The sequence below is a fragment of the Ceratotherium simum genome, chromosome 5 (genome assembly GCF_057802395.1).
Source record: "Ceratotherium simum simum isolate JZ-2026a chromosome 5, ASM5780239v1, whole genome shotgun sequence".
In the NCBI taxonomy this organism is placed as follows: domain Eukaryota; kingdom Metazoa; phylum Chordata; class Mammalia; order Perissodactyla; family Rhinocerotidae; genus Ceratotherium; species Ceratotherium simum.
Genome location: NC_141904.1, coordinates 5,884,550 through 5,909,156, shown reverse-complemented (window position 1 = coordinate 5,909,156; position 24,607 = coordinate 5,884,550). Strand labels below are relative to the sequence as shown.

At 35.1% G+C, this 24,607-nt stretch overlaps 1 protein-coding gene across 5 annotated transcripts in view; it reads right to left on the bottom strand.

Moving 5' to 3' along the window:
* HLTF (helicase like transcription factor) overlaps nucleotides 1–24,607 on the bottom strand; it is a 55,658-nt gene that overhangs the window by 7,862 nt on the left and 23,189 nt on the right. For 3 of the 5 annotated variants that reach the window (XM_087430411.1, XM_087430408.1, XM_087430409.1), the window contains exons 9-23: nucleotides 23,054–23,129; nucleotides 21,907–21,997; nucleotides 20,247–20,326; nucleotides 20,120–20,164; nucleotides 18,805–18,894; nucleotides 15,708–15,805; nucleotides 11,546–11,689; nucleotides 10,497–10,635; nucleotides 9,750–9,885; nucleotides 8,009–8,188; nucleotides 3,237–3,361; nucleotides 2,566–2,744; nucleotides 1,118–1,243; nucleotides 695–807; nucleotides 176–356 (exon numbers count right to left, since the gene is read on the bottom strand). In XM_087430411.1, the coding sequence (XP_087286537.1) occupies nucleotides 176–356; nucleotides 695–807; nucleotides 1,118–1,243; nucleotides 2,566–2,744; nucleotides 3,237–3,361; nucleotides 8,009–8,188; nucleotides 9,750–9,885; nucleotides 10,497–10,635; nucleotides 11,546–11,689; nucleotides 15,708–15,805; nucleotides 18,805–18,894; nucleotides 20,120–20,164; nucleotides 20,247–20,326; nucleotides 21,907–21,997; nucleotides 23,054–23,129 (1,803 nt within the window). The remainder of the gene's footprint in view (nucleotides 1–175; nucleotides 357–694; nucleotides 808–1,117; nucleotides 1,244–2,565; nucleotides 2,745–3,236; nucleotides 3,362–8,008; nucleotides 8,189–9,749; nucleotides 9,886–10,496; nucleotides 10,636–11,545; nucleotides 11,690–15,707; nucleotides 15,806–18,804; nucleotides 18,895–20,119; nucleotides 20,165–20,246; nucleotides 20,327–21,906; nucleotides 21,998–23,053; nucleotides 23,130–24,607) is intronic. The other 2 variants (XM_014788925.2, XM_087430410.1) reach the window with 1 other exon arrangement.

The window sequence follows — 24,607 nt, the reverse complement described above, 5'->3', positions numbered from 1 at the left end:
ATGTAAAGCACTTAAAAGAAAACCGTCAATTCACATTTACTAAGTTAATATCTATTTCTAGTTTGCTTAAGAATTTTCACAAGCGATTAAAACTATGAAGGTTTTTACCAAATAGTTTTTGTTTATTTTTTAAGAAGAAGTAATAACATATCAAAAAGTCTACAGAACTACTTACTGGATCCATTAAAAATACTCGAGAAGCTGCAGAAAGATTCAAACCAACTCCACCTGCTTTTAAGGATAGAAGCATTATAGTTGGAGATCCTCCTTCAGTGTTTTGAAAACACTGAATTGATTCAACTCGTTTCTTTTGGGCCATGGAACCATCCAAACGTGTAAACACAAATCCAGAGGCTCTAATGGAGGGGACAAAAGAGACAAGTATCACTATACTATAAACACATATTAAGTAATTACAAATCTCTTCAACCAATTCTTTCACTCATTTATTTAGACAAATATTTACTAACCATCTACTAATGTCTGGCTCCGCAGTCAATTTTTTTCCAATACATTCATGACTTAATCTTTAAAATCCTATGCTCCCACGAAATATTCTTTATAGTGACTCTGAATGTTATTTTAGATAAATGAAATGAATAAAATTGGTAAAACATAAATATGTTTTGCTATCTAAATCAAAACACTTACACAAAATCCTTTTACTCCAAGTGAGAAACACCATTGAACTTACCTGAGAGGTGTTTCTATTAAAGACAGGAATGTCGTAAACTGAGAAACAACTAAACTTTTTATGTTGGGGTTCTTCTTTCTTAAGTCAATCAATGCATGCATTAGAGCATTAATCTGAAAAAAATTAGAACACCCATTAAATTATACTTAGAATTGGCAAAATACAGCCAAAATTTTTTTTATTGTGAAGAGAAAGGTCCTGCCGTGTTATTTCCCTAAAATGCAAAAGTAAAAGACCACTAATTTTTTTAAAAAGACTGAAAGAATACTATCATAATCTGAACTCTTTCTCTTTCCTCTCAAATTCACCATTAGAAATAAACAAAAAGCCAGTAACCACCAACAGAATATAATAATCAAATGTCAGGATTAAAAGCAGAATTATTATTTTTATACATGGTATATTTGTGCATGTGTATTTTACCTTTGAACTGGATGTCCATTCCATATTAGACTTTTTCTCAGTGTCGCATGCCAATTCTTCTGGAGGACATTCTAATAAATTGTCTCCATGTATATCATTTCTGCATAAAGGGCACTTAGCATGTGGCTAGGAAAGAACAAAGCATGAGTGACACTTACCAGAACAACAGAAATATAAATTTACCTAAAATTTTTAAAAGCATGGTAAATTCTATATCCCTAATAGCATTTTATTAAACCTTTTATTAGATTCATCCATTTGAGATCAATCTGTACAGGCTGAACTGTAGGTAGATATAATATTCTAATATGGAAAGTGGGACAGATTAAAAAGGGAGCAAAAGTACGTGATCCTGACTAGCAGCAAGAGCTTGAAACAATATACTATTTGCAGACAAGTAAAGAAACCAGGAATAACAGTTTCTTGAACCTAACTACAATGTAGCACACTAGTTGAAACTATTTTTTAAAAGAAAAAAACAAATACCCTTCTTAATGGCTTATAAAGCCAATCCAGATCTGTTAAATCCTATCAGGTTCATTTAAAGCAGTCATCTGTTGTGTCCATGTGTGCCAAGACATGATAATAAAATAGGATTATGTCTTGAATAACTATATACCAAATACCATTACAATAAAAAAGATTCTGAAACTAAAACAACATTAGAAATCAGTATAGTGAGGTTACTTTTAGGGAGAAAGGAGAGAGTAAATGATTGGGAAGGGAGACAAGGAGAGGAGGGTAGTAGTTACATGGATGTCTTTACTTCTTAATTCACTGAGCTGGACAATCATGACTTGTGCATTTTTTTCTGTATGTATATCAATAAAAATGTTTTAAAAAATTCTACCTCAGCTGAAGGACTGCTTAAAGGATTATTCCACTTCAAAAAATTCTACCATACACAAGAATCTAGACGTCCCTTATCTAATACAATAGCCAATAGCCACATGCAGGAGTTAAACCCTTGAAATGTGGAAAAGCCAAATTGAGATGTTTGGTAAGTGTACAATACCACTAGATTTTGAACACTTAAGTTAAAAAATAATCATGTAAAGTATCTCATTAACAGTTTTTATATTTTAGATATATTGGATAAATAAAAGTATATTATAAGAATTAACTCCCTCTGTTCATCTATTAGAGAATTTAAAATTATCTTTGTGCCTCACATTGTCCCTCTATTTATTGGACAACAATGATCTAAACTGTTGGTGGAACTCAGATATTGACTGTGAAACATGCCTCCAAAAATATGTCTTTCATAAAGGGCTTAATTATAAGAAATATATCACCTATTAAAACACTGATATAATTAACCATAAATGGTGCACTAGTAAATCCAAGTGCAAAACTCTTTACAGTCTGCTGGACTTGAGTTTTCATTATACTCACGACTGGTGCATCACTCTATCAAACACTGAACCTGTACCGAGCATTAAACTAACCTGCTCGTTCTGGATGACTTGGCAAATACAGGGTTTACAAAAGACATGTGCACAATGTGTTATGACAGGAACCGTTAAAGAATCCAAGCAAATTGCACATTCTTCATCGGAACCTGAGCTCAGAATTAACTTCATCTTCCTTATTAACTTCTTTCGTAGTTCTTCAGGTGTATCATTTCCTAGGAAAAAAGGCTGAAAAATTAATTCCAGAGCAAGATTTGTAATATGACTAGACAAATTAATCTTCTTCACATAGGGAAAAGTTTTGCTTGGGTAGTCTTTGGTCTTTTTCTATCACAGGCAAAAAGCATGGTTTAAATTTCAAATTTTAAGAAAAATTCGGAAGCTCAAATAGTAGCCAATCCACATAAAATACTTTACACAAGCATCAGTATAACACAATCTGCATGTATGACCACAGAATAAAAGGCAGATCCAATTTAAACCTTTCATATAAGAGTATCTATCACTGGAAATCCTGGAAGATCTCATTATTAATACTCCATATCATTGGTAAGAGATTCTTGGGTCTACTCCCAGTTGAATTCTATACCAAAAACAATGTCCGTTTGAAAAATAACAAACTAAATTTAGGCCATATGAAAAATTTCTCATTCTGATTGAAATATCTCTAACATCTACAACGGTGTAAACCAATCACATTTATTCACCTGAGGGACCACCAGAAGACACTGCATTTGTAAGAAGGTGCGTGTGACAACAAATCTGCCGCAATCTCAGCAGAAGACCCAGGACATCTGCATAGTGTGCAAGGACGGTTCCTTCATTAAAATACCTAAAGGTAAAAACGTTAATATTATGAAGGCCTCTACACAACAACAACATTTCTTATTCTAAAACAGTGGAATAAAAATGGTATTGTTCTTTTCTTCTCTGTAAATCACTTCAAAAGAAGAATGGAGAACAGAAAAGCAAACTCTATCTATAATGAAACTAGAAGAGATTTATAACAATAAAGCAAAATATATTTTTGCTGCCAAGTGTAGTAAGTCGGATAGGAAGATACGGAGATATGACTGTAGATCTCAAATAGACCTGCCAGAGCACAATGCTTCAAAACAGATGGCATGTCCTGAGGGGAAAAATCAAAATCTCTCATGTGCAAAAACAGGGTGCATGGCTGGTGGCTCAAACTTCCCTGGACAAGTTTTACTCCAAGAAGGAGAGAAGGTAAGCTGTATAAGGAAACATACGGACCTACTGTGTTTTCAGAAAAGACTATGGGCACAACATTCCACACTGTAAGGAATCCTAAAGCTTCTGATCTCTGTTGTAGGAACACAAGTAAAATCTGAAAGAACTCATCTGTAACCCTGAGTCATAACTAAATAGGGATATTTCCTGCTAGTATAGGCACAGCTATGACTCCTCCCCCTTCTTACAAATCTCTTGCAAATAGCTAGTCCAGAAAGAACTCAAGGCATTCAAAAAAATAATAATCATCAGCAAAGAGCAAGGGAGGAAACAAATGGCAGCAAAAGAAAACTCACCAGAAAAATGTTGCCATACAGCAAATAAAAATTATGACCAAGGATACTGCCATGATTTACCACTCAATAAAACAATCCCTCCTAAAAAGACAATAGCTTAAAGCAGAGAAACAAAGCTTTGAAAAGGTATGGCAAAACAACATAGAGACGAAAGATGAGCTCAACCATATGCAAGAGAAAGTAAACCATCAGAGAAATGAAAGCCACAATGAAACCATCATAAAAGAGACTAGCCACTGATAAAAACACAGGAAAGAATGTGGGAAACGGGATCAAGAAAAGCAAAATTAAACAGAAAGATGTAAAGGATTACAATAAATTGATACCTATGGAAAAGAAAACATCCAACATACATGGAGAGAAATAAAATAATGGAACAGAAAACAATATTTAAAGAAAACTTTCCAGGAAAGGGGAGGTGGGGGGAAGTGCCTGGAATCCAGAGATTTAAATGTTACCACAAGTTCCAGAAAAAAATCAACAAAGAGAGGTCCTGGTCAAATTGCTGGACTTTAACGAAAAAAATAAAATCATAGTTTTCCACAGAAGCATTCAATATAAAATACAGTAGAACAATGACAATACAGGTTCTGAAGGAAGAATGGGTGATCCAAAAATTATACACTAAAGCAAAAATCTGATATTTATGTATTAAGGCAATAGAAGAAATATAACCTAATAGTTAAGAGCACAGACCCTAGAGCGAGACTGTCTGAGTTCAAAACCTGGCTCTGTCAATTAACTATGAAACCTTGGGCAGGCTTCTTAACCTGTGTCTTGAGCTTTCTTAGCTGTAACAGTGGCACAGTAATAATACATACCTCATAGGATTGTTGTATTAAAAAAGTTAATATATGCAAAGCATTCAGAATAGTGCCTGGACTACGGTAAGTGACTTATATAGCTATATATAGATAGATAGATATAGATATATATCCACTGTTATTATTAGTAACAGTATTATGGCAACGAATACTTCTAAATATTCAAGAATGCAAGGAATAGGCAATATAATATTAAAGTTAAACTTATAAGCTCTATAACCAAACTACCTGAGTTTAAACACCAGCTCTGTCGTTCACTAGCTGTGTAACATAGCGCAAGTCCCCTAACTGCTCTGTGCCTCAGATTCTTCATCTGTAAAATGTGGGTAATCATTGTACTGACTTAATAGGATTGTTATGAATTAACACATAACACATAAAAAGCACTTAGATGAATGCATAACACATAGTAACTGCTCAACCTATTAAAAAGAATACTTTGAAAATAACCTATTTCTTCTCTGAGAACAGTTTCAATAAAGTTATTCTTTTTCAACCTTTTCAAATAGAATAACCTTTACCAACAGTCTAATTATTCCCTGGCACAGTCACTACTTACATGGATAATCAGCAATTCAGTTTAAGAAATCTCTTCTGAGTGCCAAATTATTGGAGTAGAAGCCTCCTTCCACCCCTACCAGCCACTCCTGTCTTCTTTGTTAGACCTCTTCACTAACTTCCCTCACTCTCTCCATGATCTCATCCACTCTCATGGCTTTAACTACCATCTACACACAGGTGACTTGCAAATTTATGTATCAAACCAAGAACATTCCTGTGAACTCTCCTCTCATATCCAACTAACTACAAGACATCTCCACTTGGAAATCTCACAGATAACACACAATGTGTCCAAAACTGAGCTTCTGATCTTCCCTGAAAAAACTCTGCTCTTCCCATAGACCTATTTCTGCAAATGGTAATCCCATCCTTCTAGTAATTCATGTGAAAAACCCTGGGGTTATCTCTGATTCCTCTCTCTCACAGCCTATGCCATATCAATCTGCAAGTTCTGTTGGCCCTACCTTCAGAATATAACAGAATGCAGCCATTTCTCACCTCCTTCATCACTACTACTGTAGTAAAACCACCATCATCTCTTACTTTGATTATTGCCACTGGTCTCCCTATTTATGCCCTTATTCCTACAATCTAAATCTTAACACAGCAGCCAGTGATCCTTTTAAAATAGAAATAAGATGATGTCACTCTTTTGGCTCAAAACCCTTCCAAGGTTTCCAATCTCATAAAAAGTAAAACCCAAAGCCCTTGAAATATGCCACAATGTCTTACATAATCATCATCCACTCCTACTCCAATCTCTCTGACATCACTATTTCCCATCTTGCTCATCTTATCTAGCCACACTTGCCTCTGTGTTGCTCTTCAAGCTCACCAGGTATGCTCCCAACTTGGGGCCTTTACACTTGCTGTTCCCTCTGCTTGAAATGCCCCTCAACCCCAACCCCCCTTAGATCTTTTCCCACATATCAACTTCTCAGTGAGGTCTTTGCTGAATACCCTATTAAAACATCTTCAGCACTCTCTATCCCATTTTTCTGCTTTGCTTTTTTTCCAAAAAATTTAAACTTTTTTTGTCTATTTCCTTCCATTGAAATATAAACTTGAGGGTAGAGATTTTTGTCCATTTTATTCTACTGTATCCCAGTGTGTATAACGGTGTGTGGCACATAGGCACTTAATAAATTTTGGTTGAAAGAATATGAAATTTCAATCACCACTGCAATATTGTCAACTCTGAAATCTCTTGCTTAGAACAATCTTTCTCAATCTCTCTAATTCCTATTAAACCTGCTTTGCACTTCACTGAAGTTCTTATGTTTTGAAGCTTCCCCTATTTTCTCAGCCGTTTCACCTTCATTTGTTTCTTACTCATTCTGGTTCCTTTGGGCATTCACATCAAATACATTCTTGCTTAGACTAGAACTTCTCACCTTCTATCAATCCCCAATCATTTTAATCTACTTCATCAGCTCGTATCCCCAGATTTCTACGTGTTGTTGGAAAGTCACGACTTAGCTTCTACATTTATCCATACCACATGAAGCCTCTCTACCACTCTAAAAACCTGATCTTTTTACAATGGCTACAAATCCAGTCTACCCTCCTCAACTTCCCATCACCTTGCTCTGTAGACACCCTTGTCTCATATTCACTGATTGTACTCTTGCTATTATTTACCCCCACACTAGGCTTCACTTTTGTCCACCAATTTGCTTTATTCTCTTTTGTATCTGTAGTCTCTTCCATGTTCTCTTCCTCTCAAGGCAGCTACCCAAGTAAAACTATCAAAAAATTGATCCAGCAACCAACTATAGATCCTACCTACCAGTCTCAGCAACCAACTATAGATCCTACCTACCAGTCTCACTTTCTTCTTCCTTTTAAAGACCAACTTTGTGAAAAATGGTCTTCCCCTGCAGCTGCTACTTCTTTGCAATCCCCTTACTCCTACAATTTGGCTACATACCTCATTATTCTGGTGAAACTATACTGAAGAGTTTACACCAGTAACTTCTGAATCACCAAATTAAATAGCCTTTTCTAAGTCTCTGTACTTTACTATGTGACACTACTGACCAAACTCTTTCTTGATTATGCTGTCTTTCCTGGGATTCTGTGATCATTTTCTCTACTTTCTTCATAATTCTCCCCTGGACAGAATCTCCTAGAGTGGCTTCTCTTTAGTTTCCTATTTCTTAAATGTGGACATTCCCCAAAGTTTTGGTCCTTAATAGGTTTATGTTCTTTCTCTCTATATACACTTCTCTCAATTTTTTATCTACTCCTATGACAGAGAGCCAGGAATAGAAGCAAGCAAGGTCTTCTGACTAGCAATTCAGAACTTGCCATTTCATGTAAACTTTAATTTTTTCCTAACTCAAGGAATTACTTACTTGGTGTATTATAATATTATTTCATTCACTTCAACTATTAATTTGTAAAAAAGTAGTTTAAATAGTTAAAGAAGCAAACTATCTTTCAGTATACTTCAGACTTCATTGCTAACATATCTAAAAAATGCTATTCAGTTAAATGGGAAACACAATAAAAATTATTTTCTAAAATGGCTTTCTTTCTCCATACCTTCCAATAGTAGCTCTGCCTTCATTTTTCACAGACTGATAAATCTTTCTCTCTTCATCTGAAAGTGTAATGTGCTGAATAAATACTTTACGTTCTGGTAACTCCAAAACAGGTTTTCCTTTAATTTTGCTTGTCTTTGTTCTTCTAAGTGTAATATTTTTAATTAGGGACTGTAAACGCCTATTCAAAATAAAACAAATAATTACATAACATTTTATTTCTATATAAGTTGATTCAACAAGAACAAAAAATATTTTAATGTATTACTGTTGTATAACATTAGTAAAAGTTTTTTTAAAAATCCCATATTTGGGATTTTATCCAACCTGATCATCACAGACATTTTCTACAAATAGAAAATTATAGCAACCAAATGCAGTGAAATTTGCCCTCAGTTCAATATCTGTTATAATTTAATCTTCTTTTATCCTGTCCTTATTTTTCTTTAGCTCTTCTCCCCACTTTTACTCTAATCACTAATCTTTTTACTTCTCTGTCAACTACATCACCCAATATTCAACACTCAAATTCTTAATAAGCACCTAGTAAGTGCAAGGCATTATACTAAATATCATAAAAATCTGAGTAAGATCTTACCTTCAAAAAGTTATTTTTCAGTAATATGAAAATCAAGATACATAAAAAAGTAATTTTTATAAAGTAATGCCAAAAAAACCCATGATGTGACAATTCAGAAGAGGGAGAAATGCCTTCTAGGTTCTATAAACTTTTACACTCCCTCCTCAATATCAGAAAAAAAGGAGGTATATCAATTCTTTAAGAAAAGGTTTTTCCCAACAATGAAATATAAATACAATTTCTTAAACTGACATTGAGACAGTTCTTAAACTGTCTTAAACTGTCTTAAACTCTAGTTCTTAAACTAGAATTTAAATAGTTGGTTCTGAGGAATCAAGTACACAGTATTGCAAACTACATTAGTGGCTTCTGAACCTTTTTCACTATAACCCACAGTAAGAAACACAATTTACTCCAGCCAACAAACATATACATGAACACACACAAATGTAACAAAAACAGACATTTCACAGAACAATACTTACTATACATGATCCACTCTGCTATTTTCTTCAGTCTTCTACTCTATTTCATTTTCTTTAATGAACAGCTATAATGCTAGCTGCCATCTTTATGATTTCATAACCCACTAATGGATCCCAAACCCTCTGTTTGAAAAACACTGCTCTAGGCAAAAAACGTAAACGATATTAGCCTAGTACCTTGCAAAATGGCTGTCACCAAGTTGAATTTTATTTGTCTGTCTCCACCAGAAACAATTCTCTCTTACAAAAAAACTTTTTGATGCCACTATACATCACATCATTCAATAACCACTACATAAAGCTATATGAAATAAGTTATAAAAATTTAGTGCATATTGGATCCTCAGAGCATGTATTCTTTTTCTTGTCACTGCTTATTAATCTATTAATGGTGGTTTCAGGGGTAAAAGCAACACAGAAAGACCATAAAGCTCTGCCTTTCCTTTCAGTTTAACTAAAATCAAGGGAAGGGAGGGTTTGTTTTAGTGACAGTTAGAAATCTTTGTCTCCCCAAACAAGAATCACTGGACTCTGAGAGTCAAAGACATTAAACTGTAAACACTGTTTCGAGAGGAAAGCCAACAGTCTGGTTAAAATAGTAATGAAAGTGGCAATTGGTTCAAGCTGCTAATAGTTATTTGCAGCTAATATTAATCAGTTGTCATGAAATTACTTACCTAAGTCCTCCTTCATCTCCCATTGTTACAGGACGCTGTATTGTTCTATGCCACCACTCTCTATCAAGAAATGGTTTAAGTTTTAAAAAGGAAAGAAGAGACCACAAGTCCTTTAAAGAATTCTGGATTGGAGTACCTAAAAATAACAGGAAACTGTTATAACCCTAAAACCAGAGTATCCAATCAGAATATCCATTTGGCCCAATCAGAGGCGAGAACCGAAAATGGGCACTCGGTACTAGGCACACCCACTAACTATCAAGCCGTGATGATAATCCCTTGTTAAACATATACACAATCTCAAAATACAGTTTTGCTCTAATTTTTAGCTCTCACTTGCCCTACTAACAGAGAAAAAGACCACAGTAAATTCAACTTTCTCCTTATCAAGAACATTTGCTTATTGGATTTTTAAATCAGCAGCACTAGCAAGAAGGAAAAAACTAATCTGAGTTTATATTTTCTTCCCCATCTTCTGGTAAAGGTGTCACAAGTAGCAAACAGACTCCAAGATGGGAAGTAGAGCTACGAAATCAGGATTCTTCCATAAATTAACTATAATTCAAATGTTGCTATATCATGGGCAATTATGAAGAACAAGTCAAAATATTTTTATTAAATGATTTCTACGATTAATTTTGGGACAGACTTTCGATCCACCTGAAGTTTACAAAGTTGCTTCACTAACTTACTTAATGACACATATTTGGGAACTAATTTTTTTAAAAGTATAACAACTATCATTACCTGTCAATACCCATCTTCTTTCTGCTTCTAAATCAAGTACAGCTTTTGTCTGCTGAGCATTTGGATTTCGTATGGCATGTCCTTCATCCAGGATCACTCTTAGCCACCTTATGCTATGTAATGGACTATCACCTTTAGTCTGAAATAAACGTTTCATATGAATTAAAAACACAGGAAAGTAAAATAGTACTTTATGTAATTTGATAAATAATATTAGTCATTACTACTCTTTAATATCAACACTTGTTATGTGGTAGGTACTGCTTTTAGCGCCACATACATTAAATTATTGAATGTTCACAAGCTCGTGAAGTATTATTACTTCTTTATTACAGATAAGAAAATTGAAGCACCAAGGTGTGAAGTATATTGCTCAAAGTACCATAGCTAGGAAGTGGCAGAGGAGCTAGCATTCAAACCTAGGTAGTCTAGCTCTCTGCTGAGATCTTGGTTCAACATACTGAGCTATCTTATCTCAGATGAAAACATAGTGATGATATAAAAATTATCAATTATAAGAATTATTTGAATATAACATAATTACTTTTTTTTATGTTCAAGCTAATGTTCTTACTAGAAGGCTGAAATTTTGACAATAAGGTATTTTGAAAAACACTGTAAACTGAAATTATAGGCAAACAACAATTAGACTTCTAAATGAGTTGGGAAACTCACAAATGTCAGCTACAAAAAAGCTTATTTTTAAACTGAGATAATCATTAAGCAAATCATTGTGACAGAAAACAATATTTCAGAACATTAAAAAAACAGAATTCATTTACAAATTGCTAAATATATTTACAGTTCAAATTTAAAATTTTAACTTCAAGTGTTCTAAAAGGAAAATATTCCTAAATTATCATCTAAAGAAAGTTCAAGATTTTTTTGCAAAATGTTGAAAAAAATTTCCTATTTATTTCCTGTATATTAAGTATTTAAAAAGAAAAAAAAAGGAAGAATATAAAGCCTGAATTTTAGAACACTTTAGAAAGCTGAAGCATATTTCTTAAATTCGACTTTTGAAAGTCGCTGAGTATCAGCATACTTACTCCATAGTCATGAGTTAAAATATTGTATGTAGTCAAAACAATATCCTGTTTTGAAAGCAAGGCCGGGTCTCTAATACGATCAGGACCATAATAAACATAAAAATTCAAGTGCACATCTGACTTTATATGTTGTCCAAATTGGTCCTAGAAGAAAATTAGAAATATTTTCAATAATAAGCAGATTAGGGTCAGGTTTAACATGTGTATAAAAAGCACTGTCCTGTCCTGGCAATACTGTCATAAATCAAACTACTAAAATTGCATAAAATCAAGTTTCCTATAATCTAAACTAAAATAACAACGATAATAATGACAACACTAATTATTATTTTACTGAGGAAAACTGACATATACACAATAATAATTCATTACATAAATTTTGCCTGGCCCTAAGGCAATGAACAGCCACTTCATTTTTAGGAGGAAAAAACAACCAAGCTGCTTAAATAAAAGAGTAAGTGGTTTTTTAAAAATTTAGTATTTTAACAAAAAAGATCTTTAATGCTTCCAGTTAGCAGACTTAATAATATCAAAATTAAACAGTAAAAGAACAGCAACCAATATTTTCAAGAGTGTATGCAAAGATTCAAACACAGCATCCACTTTCATTCATTTATTATAGCCCTACTATCTGCCAGGTATCAACCAGAAGGGTGGTAGAGCTAAAAAGAAAAATAAGACCTGGTCTTGCCCTCCTTGAGGACTTGATCAGTTTAAAAAACCTGAGTTTTTTGTTGTTGTTGTTATTGTTGTTTTTCAATCATGAAATAACAGATCTGGGAGATTCTCAGCTGAAAAAAATATCATGATTAAATTGCAGACAGAAGACACCTGGGAGAGACAGCTGGGAAACTATTAGGTGAGAGATGATGAGGCCCTAAACCAGAATGGAAGAAATAACAACAGAATAGAAAGAATAAGTGTGAAAGACACTTCAAAGAAGGGACTGATGGGACTTGAGGACTAAATATGGGATGTGAAGAAAAAGGAAAAGACAAAGAAGCTTCTGATACTTAAAATGACTGCCTAGAAGAATTGTGTGATAAAGATATAGGGAAATTTTTAAAAAGAAGGCAAAAGCAGGTATAAACATGAGAAAGAGATAATGAGAATGTATTATTATTTCAGACACAAAGTTTTTGTTCACTACAGAATACCTGACTGGAGAAGTATACTAGGAAAATTTAAATATTGGCCTGTAATGCAAGTGTAGATATGGACTTTAAAATTATCAGCAGACAGTACATGAAGCTATAGGAATGAGTAAGATTTTCTAAGGAGAACATGGAAAATGAGAAAAAAAGGTTAGGGACAGAGCCTACAGAATACCAATATTTAAAGTGCAGGCTTATGCTTTTATTGGGAGATATGACATGATGTCTGGGATATGATTCAAAATATTCCAGTAAAGAAAAAAATAAAGCAAATGTGGCAAACCTGAAATTCCTGAATCTTGATGAGTAAATGGAGATCTCATAAAAATTTTCATAATTAAAAAAACAACCCATGCTTTAAGAGGAAGAAAAAAAAGGCAGACTAACTAGGAACCATGAGAGAAAAATAGAGGTGGAGAAAAACAGTGGTCAGAATGTTGGGGGAGCAAACAAAATTTGGGGGGGGCCAAAAAATATCAAAGTTTCAAAAAGGAATACAAGATCGATCTTTTAATTTGCAATTTATGTTCATTCCTTCTCTTTACAAAAATGTTTAAAGATGGCTTACAAAATAAGACATAACAAAAAGTAATAAAAGGGAAACAAAATCAGGGCAGAAGAAAAGAAAAAGGGAACTCACTAGACATGGCAACCACGAAGTCACTGAAGGCCTTCACAAAGAGAGTTTCTACAGAGGGTGGAAGCAAAAACCATACTGTGGGGCTGAAGAAAGAATAAAACCTGAAACAGTAAAGGCAAAAATACAGAGAAGAGAGGATAAAACAGGAAAGAGTAAAGGTGAAAATGCAGAGAATTCTATCAACAAATCTCGTGGAAACGGAAAGGAGAAAGAATTCAATATAAAAAAACTGAATCAATGGTTGTCTTTAAATGGAACAGAGCATATTTGTGGAAAGATTAGACTTGAAATAGAAGAAAGTTAACTTTTCTGGAGAAAGAGAACTATAATAATAGAGTTTCTAGTCATTGTGCTAGGTTGTGTGTGTGTGTGTGTGTGTGTACGAAATAAGCATTAATATTGTTTCATTTTCCACCGGGAGGATAAGTAACTTGTCTAAATATCCAGAAAAAGTATGTGGTGGAAGTGGAATTGGTATCTTACTCCTTTAACTGGATTCTTTCCCATGTTTGAAGCCAAAAAAGGGGAAGATAAGGTAGTTCTAGCCTGCTCATTAGGGTGCTAGGTCATTTATTTGGGGGCTGGGAAGAGTAGCTTGTCGAGAGGTTACGAAATTCTAATTCTTGACCAGGAATCCCTAAATGCCCAACCATCCCTCATTCCTTTAAAAATCAATTTTTCTATAACCTCAAGTAGGCAAGCATTTGCTAAGGTTTCCTTTATGAAGTTTATATTACCAAAACTTTTATTGTTTCCCCAATATAAAATTATAACGAAATACTCATTACCCATTTTTAAAATACATATCCACACCCCCAAGCTCTTAAAGAATCACAGTTCTACTGTTCATACCTCCATTAATACTTCTAAACCTCACCCCGTAACTGCCATTCAAGTACCCATGTACTGCCCTTCCCACAAGGGAGCAAACATAAAAAGAAAGAGCATAGTTTTGCTGGAATATAAGAAGAGCGAGACAGCACTAAAACTCATTCTGGTCCTAAGAGGAAAAATGACACACTAATCAGGAGAAGGTGTAAATTTTTTAAAATAATTAAACCAAAAACTTACAATAAGAAGATAGCAGGTAAAGCAGGCAAGGCTATATAAAAGTCAAAAAGAAATGAAAGAGGCCATGGAATTTGACAATTTGACAATTAACTATTTATCTTTTCCAATGCAATTTAGAGAACTGGTGGCAGAAGCCAGATTACAACGAGTTAAGCAGTAAGTGAAAAGTAAAAGGGCAAAGTGAAAAGTAAACCCCAAGAGGTATGACAGTGAAGGAAAGGCAGAAGAGTAGCAATTTAAAGGTGAGACCTAATCAAGAGAAGGTATTTAAAAAGGAAAAAGATATGAGTATGTTTAATGAAAGAGCCAGTGGGGAGACTGAACAACCAGGCCAGGAGAAAAATAACAGACAAAATTCAAAAGTGGGAAGAGATGGACTCCAATGTACAGACTAAGGTATTCATCTTACAAAGAGTAGGACCTCTTCCAGCTCTTAAGATTAGAAGAGGAAAGGCCAGGAGAGATGCAGATAAACTCGGAGGTGGCAAGAATGGAAGTTCACACCCAGTGGTCTTTAAGTTCACAGTGCTTCCACCAGAGTCATTATTTCATTGTAACATGCCGCTTGAAGCTCAAACTGGAAAGGAAACAGAACCAAGCTGCTCCTTACACATAATACATAAAGAGATCCCATTCCAATGTAATGTTTTAGAACAGAAAAGCAATATGGAAGAAAAAAAAAAAGACAAGACAAAATTTTCTGGTGGGTAGCCTTAAAAGCATAGGCTCTAAGTCAGAATGTTGGATGTTGGAGACTATATCCCAGCTCCATCATTTATTAGCTGGATGACTTTAAGCAAGTTATTTAATTTCTCTTTGTTTCAATTTGGTCACCTGGAAAATGAGAATAATAGTTGTGAGGATTAAATCAGAAAATCTATGAAAAGAGCTTAGGGAAAAACTGAGCACAGAAGAGCTCACTAAATGTTACAAGTTGTTATAAAAACAAAAGTTACTGTTAGTGGAGTTCTTAGAAAAGAGGTCCCAATATTTCATAAATATAGTAGTCAAATTATATACCTTTCCTACTTTGGGGGACAGGAATGGCAGAGGCGAAGTATAAACCAAATCTTATGATAGCAATTAATCATGTTTCTTTCTCTACTATAAATCTTCAAAGAAAAATTACTTCAATTCCGCACACATAACCCTAATTCACCTAAGGATTATTTGAATTTAGATACAAAGCGCTGGTCAAACATATTTCTCCCAATAAACAACTCTTTAACAGAATACTTTTTATTGTCTATGCCAAATATAAATTATATCACATTTTTAAAGGGCTGTGAAGACTTACAATCCAGTTGCTTAACACAGAAAGTGGACAGATGATCAGTGTTGTTCTTGGTCTCTCTTCAACATCAGTTTTCTTTGAACTCTCCGCTGCAGATGCTCCTGAAAGAATGAATCAGTGACACAGCCTTTAGCTGTTTTTTCCCAAATATGTATGAAGTCAATAAAGAGATGACAGTAATGTGCCTCTATGAAAAGAGAAATCAGGAAGAATTAAAATGAAGCAGACGGGGGCTGGCCCAGCGGCGCAAGCGGTTAAGTGTGCACGCTCCGCTGTGGTGGCCCAGGGTTTGCCGGTTCGGATCTCGGGCGTGCACCGACACACCGCTTATCAAGCCATGCTGTGGCGGCGTCCCATGTAAAATGGAGGAAGATGGGCACGGATGTTAGCCCAGGGCTAGTCTTCCTCTGCAAAAAGAGGAGGATTAGCAGATGTTTGCTCAGGGCCGATGCTCCTCACAAAAAAAAAAAAATGAAGCAAATGGACTTCTGTTTCCAGCCATGACAAAGTAACAGGAACTAGATTTTACCATGCCACTTTGAACAACTAAAAATTCAGATAGCGATTATTTATGGGGGGAGGTAGAGGACTGTGACTGGGAGGGGGCACAAGGAGGATATTTGGAATATCTCCTAACATTTATTAAGTTATTCCTTAAAATGAACATTGTTTTATGCAGTTTTCTGAATCTATACTATAGTTAATGTGGTAGCCAGACTCCAAGATGGCCCCCAATGATATCCACTTCCTGAAAGTCACAACCTTGTGTAGTCCCCTCCCACACTCTACTAGAGTTGGTCTGTGTGACCAATAGGATATGGCAGAAGTGATGGTAAATCACTTTTGACATTAAGTTACAAAAGATGCAGCTTCTGTCTTAGGTGCTCTCTCCCTCTTTCTGCTTTTCTCTCCGATTGCTCCCTTTGGGGGAAGCCAGCTGCCATGTTGTGAGGACACTCAGCAGCCTATGTAAAGATACACCACAATTTTATTTCCCATTTCCCTATTGGACAGTACTTACATTATTTCCAATATTTCACTAAACTAACGTGGCAATGAAAACTATTTGTTCATGTTTCCTTGTACATATCTATACAGAGTTCTAGGTGGTGTATTTTTAGCTTCATTATATTTGGCCTGTTTGTTCTCCGTGGTAATTTACACTTCCATCCACAATGCATGCGAGTTCCTATTACTGCACAACCTTGCCTATATTTGGCACTGCGAGATTTTTAAAAGTTTTTTAAATATGATGGGTGAGATGGTGCCTCACTGTTCTTTTAAGTTGCATTTCCCCAATGACTGAGTCTGCATATCTTTTCCTATGTTTGTTGGTTATTTGGCTTTTCTTTCTGTGGACTATACATTTATAGTCATGTACCACTTAAGGAAGGAGAAATGTTCTGAGAAATGCATCATTAGGTGATTTCGTTGTTGTGAGAACATCATCAAGTGTACTTACACACACCTAGATGGTACAGAATACTATATACCTAGGCCATATGGTACTAATCTTATGAGACCACTACCATATATGGGGTCCATGACTGACGGAAACGTTATGTGGTGCATAACTGTGGCTACTCTCCTATTGAGTGGTCTTTTTCTAAAGAGTTCTTTACAAATTCTAGATACTAATTCTTTGTAAGTTACACTTATCACAAAAATCTTCTTCAGCTTTATCAATTTTCACTTTGTTTATGGTGCCTTTTGATACATGGAAATTTAAAATCTTGTAGAATTTAATCAATCTTTTCCTTATGACTTTTTGTGTCTTACTTAAGAAATCACTCTCTACCACAAGATATGGCTTCCATCTCCACTCAATGATTTTTGTTTCTATTCTGCTTCTCTTCCAGAAATATGTTTTCGGTTTTATCACAGCTATGACTTTTTAAGTTTCTCTCTTGTATTACAGCTATGTTGTCTGCAACAGAAAGGGATACTTTTTTGTGTGAACTTAATTCTGTCTCAATTCTATGCTAATTCTCTCGACTGAAAGTTCCAAATTTCTTAAAATTTCTAAAACAAGGGTCAAAAGTAATCTATCTGCAATGCCTATATTTTCTATTCCTAATGTCTGATTCTTAGACCAAAAGTTATCTCCTTCTCATCATTCTATGTTAGCTGAAATATCATCTTTTTAAACAGGACCTTTCAGTCAATCTTTATTTCACTATCCTCCTTTATTTTCTTCACAACAATTTTTATTTAAAATTATGTGTTTACTTGTTTATTTTGTTTCTCCCATCATTAGACGTAGCTCCATGCAAACAGACTTTTGTCTGCTATATCCCCAACACGTAAAACAGAGGGGCCTAAGGTGCATAGATATAACTTGTCCCAGATCTCCTCCTAGTTCAATCTCTTCCCATCTCAAATACTTAGACTCTTAAGGAGTGTTGTTTACCTATGAATTACAAAATACAAAATTATAATAAATATCACTAACATTCTTAAATAAAAAGCATACTCTACTCATACCAAGAATTAAGTCCTCATTGTAATTTAAATTAATACAAATTAAATTAAGTTTTAAAGCAGTCATAAATGGCTCTGTGCCTTCCCTAGAAGAAATATTTCTGCTACTCAGATGAGTAAGGGACCTCCTCCCATCATATTTTTGACCTAACTAAAACAAACAGGCTAGGAAAAGGTACTAGAAGGAAAACACACCAAAATGCACTTTTTTAAAAATGGGATTATGGGGCCGGCTCCATGGCGTAGCGGTTAAGTGCACGCGCTCCGCTGCTGGCAGCCCGGGTTTGGATCCCAGGCGCGCACTGACGCACCGCTTGTCAGGCCATGCTGTGGCGGCGTCCCATATAAAGTGGAGGGAGATGGGCACGGATGTTAGCCCAGGGCCAATCTTCCTCAGCAAAAAGAGGAGGATTGGCATGGATGTTAGCTCAGGGCTGATGTTCCTCACAATAAAATAAAAATAAATAAATGAAAATAAATAAAAATAGGATTATGTATTTTTTTCTTTTCTCTACTTTCCAAACTTCTTGTAGTATGGTTTTATAACTTTTCTCATTTAAAATTTTTTCCATTGAAAAATAGAAAAAACAAAAGATAAAAAACCAGCAGATATACTGACCCTTTTTCAATATCTTCTTTTTTGTTGCAGGAGTAGATGAAGTAAATGCACATGCAAACTCTACATCTTCTTTAACTTTAGAAGATCCTGCTGAAGTAAAAACCAGAGAATCATCAAGATATTAAAAACTCATTCTCTCTTGTGCTTAGGTACAGGTACTCTCTAAGGACAGGAAATAGAATACCTCTTCCACACTATCTTAAGAGCTTACAGTATTAAATAAAATAATATCTGGTAACCAAAACTGCCTCTTCTGACACTAAGCATATCTTTCCAGCTCAGAGAAGGAATGTAGTCATTTGTAATAAATTGTTGCTTCTCTTGAGGAAGAGATGTGAAAGTAGGAGCAGCCATATGCAAAGTGATCTGGCTCCCAGGTAAAAGGAGAATTTTTTTCAAGGAAACAGGTGTTTCACTTCTAATGATGAGGCTGCCAAATTTTCAGGTCAGTCAGTGGTGATGAGTTATTTTTCAAATGCAATACAATTCCTCAACTAATAGGAACACCTGATTTAAAGGAAAAGCAAGTAAAGCATAAGAAACGATGAAATCCAGCCATTTGTGACAACATGGAAGGATACTGAAGGTATCATGCAAAGTGAAATAAGTCAGAGAGAGAAGGTCAAATACCGTAAGATATCCCTCATTAAGTAGTACATAGTAACAACAACAAACAAACACACAGAGACAGAGATTGGATTGGTGGTTACCAGAGGGGAAGGGGGGAGGGAGGAGGGCGAAAAGGATAATTCGGCACAAGTGTGTGGTGATGGGTTGTAGTTAGTATTTGGGTGGTGAACATGATGTAATCTATGCAGAAATAGAAGTATAATGATGTACACCTGAAATTTATACAATGTTATAAACCAATGTTACTGCAATAAACAAAAAATTAAAAATAAATAAATAAAGATAAAGAAAAAAGTAAAGATACTGATTATTTCTACATATGTATGATAATTCAAACTAGCAATAACAGTATTGCCAAGAAGGCATTCCCACTCCATTTGTGTAATTATAATTTATACATATATGAATAAGGTTTTATTGAAGTCATTTTATAAGCAGTAGGGAATTATTTTGTTTAAAGTTGGTTTAAATATTGTCCCTTAGATTTTAATTTGAAACTATTCTTTCAACTTGCCTCATTCATTTAACACCCTTGGTAATAAGCTCCATGAAGTTCAAATGTAAACAGCAGTCAAATTTAAGACCTATAACTGAAGAATTCCAAGCTAGAGAGATACAAATCACTAGAGTTTTACTTTAATAACCTTTAAGTGTAGATTATGGATACTGAGATGTATACAAATACCTTTTACTCTGCTTTTAGTCTCTGACTCTGCATTTTTCAGTTTGCCTATAAACAAAACCAAATATAAAAATGGTCACACTAGGAAATTAGAATACAGGAGCATTATCAAATTAAATCCACTTATTACCTTTCATTTTCTGCGGCAATTCACTTGTCTCAGTTTCCTCTGAATCACTGCTTTCAGTGTACTGGACAGCAGTTTTTCTTCTAAAATTAAGTATACACAAATTTTTTTATCAACTCAAAACAAAATGAGATATAAAAACATACATTTATTAAATACAATACAAATGCTATTGTCTTGCCTGTTTCTTTTTCAAAAAAATTTCAAGGAAAACTTTTTATTTGACAAATTAAAGTTGGATTTGATAAAAGCATTTTGTTTTCATAACCACACGCATTTACTATACAAAATGCAGTACTACTACTATTAAAATAAATTTGAGAAAGTAAACCATTCTAAAAATAGTAATCATTTCAATACTAAATTCAATATTCAATTAAAACACTTACATAAAACTAGAATAAAAAAGAAATGACTCTTATCAAAGAAAACACTTCCACACAATATAATGATATAAGCACCTAAGAGGCAAAAATATAATTCTTTCACAATGAAGAATTTCATAAATTTTGTGTAGAAGCAGTACAGTACATTGGTTAAGTGCCTCAGAAGAATGGACTCTGGAGTCAGACTGTCTAGATTCAAACCCCCGTTCCGCACTTACTGGTTATGTGACCTTAGGCAAGTCACCTAATATTCTTCTATGCCTCAGTTTCCTCATTTGAAAAATAGGAAGAAAAATACAATCCACTTCATAGGATAAAATGTGTTACTGCATGCAAACCCCCTAGAATAGTGCCTCTTGCATAGTAAGCATATATGTATTAGCTATATATGTGTTCGCTCTTATTAGTCTTTCCCTGTCCTCATTATTATTACTTTCATGTTCTATAATCTGATCTGGTCCACCTAATAGTACTCTGCTGCCCAAGCTCATGGTCAGTTCAGAGTTTTAAGATTTGAGAACCAGATTAAAGGGAAACCAATGAGTCCTAGTTTTGTGCTCAGTTCAGATGGATATTAATAATAGAGAACAATTAACAAAGCCCCAGTTTGGAGATCTCTGTCGGTGAATAGCTAAGAGATTCAAATTTGAGGTCACGCCTACAGATACTGATGGTGGACAATATAACACAACAAAAGCCAAGTATTTAGATCTACTTCAGAGGGTAAATGAAATTTATAAAGTTAACAGATTCAACTTGAGATGAGAGGGGCATTGTGTGTTTTTATTCATTGACTTAACTTGTTAACATAATACTCTCCATTAATAACTTTATCATGTCTTATTTTCACTAAAGGTGAAGAAAGAACCGAGATGAGCAGAGCGCTTTTGTCAAGCCATCCAATAAATATGCATCAGTTTTCATCTCTTCAAAGTCATGAACAAAACTCTTCTCAAATCTCAACAAAAACAAAAAACCCAAGGAGCTAGATCTTAGTTGCTACGTGAAAGAAACAGGAAAAAAGCAGTAGAAAGACAAGTGATTAAAAATTACCAATTCACTTCTTTTATAGATTATTATTTTTCACCTATAAAATGAGAACAGCCTACCTGCCTAAGTCACAGTGATTTTGGCAGTTTCAAATAAAAGAATGTATTTGAAAGAACTATGTAACTGAGATATAATGATCATTCATCTCTCTCTCTCCTATATATAATAAAATGGAGAAAGAGTTTAAACAAACATATTACATATAATCAAACCATAATAGAGTTTACCTTTTGGGGCGGGAACTAGACAATTCTGACTTGGGATATTTATTCTTTCCCTTGACATCTGAAATACTGGTTTCTCCACTACATCTAGATCCTTCCATTTCAAAGAAAAGGACAAACATAAAGTATTAGTAAATTGTCTTAGACTAGCAGTATCCTTCTTAAAAACCCTGGTTTTCCAACTTAGTAGTTCAACCATCTTAATATCTTCATTCTTGTTCTTTCAGTCAATCAGCCAGCTCCTCTCTCTACTTATTTCCTAACCTAGTACTGTCTTACTAAGAAGTACCCTCAATTTCTTTTACCCAGTCTTTTCCTGTAGTCACCCAGCCAATCCCCACACTAGCTGAATTTCCTGCTGTACCAAGGAAGCTGAGAGCTGCTGGAAAAAAATGAACAATAAATAGGTGGGATTATAAATTTACATTTTCAAACCTCAAGGTTGTCGCTGCCTTGTGTCAGTTAGCAACTCTTTTACATATCACACAGCCTCCCTATCCACTCAGAATGATCTATACTACTTTGGATCCTTTGTCTAGATTCTTAACTCCTACTTCACTTTACAAAAATAAATCAGATGTCACCTTCTATAAACTCCCAATTTTCCTACAATTTTTATTCCTAATTCTTCACCTACTCTTGTTATCTTAAAGTATTTCCTGTCTTGCTCTGTTCTAACCAATCTTCAGAAATTAATTTTTGTGAACTGCTAAATCCAGCCATATAACTGCTAAATCCAGAGATCTCTTTTGATTTCTCCTCTGACTTCAGAATTTGGCTCTACCCTATCTTTCTATCCTTATCTGCTGTTATCCATGCACACTACATTATAAATAAATACCATAAACTACTCTGAGGTCCCAGAACAACATATGCTCTACGTTTTGGGGTTTTTTTAACTGGCCTTCCATGGGATTTTTTCTCAACCAAAAATGCTCTTACTACTCAGCTTCTCTGACTGGTGTACTTCTACCACCCAATTCCATCGTCACCTCCTCAATGAAATTTTTCCTCACTACCAGTCCTCATGAGGTTCTTTAGAAAAAGAGATCTGAAATTTCTGTACAGTATAAAGACAGAGCTGGAATTACATCATTAAATTGGAAAAATCTAAATCAAATATAGGGTCATGTTGAAAATTAAAGTTTACCTTTGATTAGTCCATCTGCCTTTTCACTGGTATTGTTTCCTCCAAGTTTCATAGATTCATCATTAACATTACATTCCTGGATGAAAAGGTATATTTCTTACACAGTACTGCTGTCAGTTTTAAATAAACTTAAAAATGCATCGATTTTACATTGCTTTACTTTACATAATAAAGACTACTTAAACTGCTAACCCATTCTGGAGCAGTGGGGGGAGGTGCATTAAGTGAAGAGGAAAAATATACAAACTCTTAAAATTTTTTTCACAGGGACCTCAAAAAAGAAAACTAGTCAGTCTTTACCCCTTCAAAAGGAATACAAAAAGCAAACTTCCATTATAAATGGTATATTAGTTACTATGAGAAATAGTCACAAAATGGGATCTACTTTAGAATTAAAAGAAATTCTCTGACTACAAACTTTTGTGGGAGATCAAGATTTGGCCACCCTAAAATATATCTCTTTACCTTGATTGTTTTCTCTGAGGGACATTTGACCTCCCCCACTAACTACCTAAAGAATTTGACATGGTGGCTCCTTCCTGGAACAGATCTTCTATCATGATGGCTAGAAAGATAATGTAGGGTAGAGGTTATAACAGGAAAGGCACCAAGCCCCTTTTATCAAAAACTTTGTCTCTCCCTGACCACATTATCTATAGATGACCCTGAAAAGAATTGTCCTCCTGCCCTCTGAAGTCCCAGGCCACTACCCAACCCCAACACGTTCCTCGCCTTTAGCTGCAATACTTAAGCAAGCAGCTTAGACAGAGGGGCGAGTTGCTCATTTCGGAGTTTCTCCCATGTATACATGTTATTAAACTTGGTATTATTTTCTCCTGCTAACCTGTCTTGTTAATTATTTGGCCAGCCAGAAGAACCTTAAGGGAAAGGGCAGAGGGAGATTCTCCCTCTTCCCCCCGACAGTTTTGGCGTAGTCGGCAGGATCCACACTGGCTGGCAAGTTGCCTTCTCCGGCTGGAAGACCTGCCTTCTCCCTGGACTACTGCAGATGATGAGATACGGGAACGCCTGACGAAAGCCAGCAAAAGGTAAGACTTCTTACCACGTCAGCCTCCCGGAATCTCTATCTGCGGAGTCCAGCGGAAGGAAATGGTGAGAATTTTTTCTCTTTCTAAATTTAGATTGTCAGGAGAAAATATTTGGGAAACTAGTTTCTTGGGCTTTTAGTGACTCTTGGTTTAAATTTGGTAGAGTACTCTTGGTTTTGATCTTGATCCCTTTTCCTCCCAGAGTAGTCTCTGTCTTGTTCTATGTCCTGAGAAAACTTGGCTTTGTGACCAGTGAGAATCTTCTCCTTGGTCTCCACCATACGGAAGGTGCATTTACCGGAGTGCACCTTGGTGGCCAGTCGAGTAGACTGGGGTTCCGAACTGTCTCTTTGTCCGGCTGTGCCAAGATCTCAGGGGAGTTTGTCATAAAAGGCCCAGTCCATAAGGGCTTTTGTCGTCTTTACCTTCGTTGCTTGTTAGTGCTGGAAAAATCCCATTCCAGTATCCCCTGCCCGGCGTCACAGATTAGCGGGTCTGTGACTGG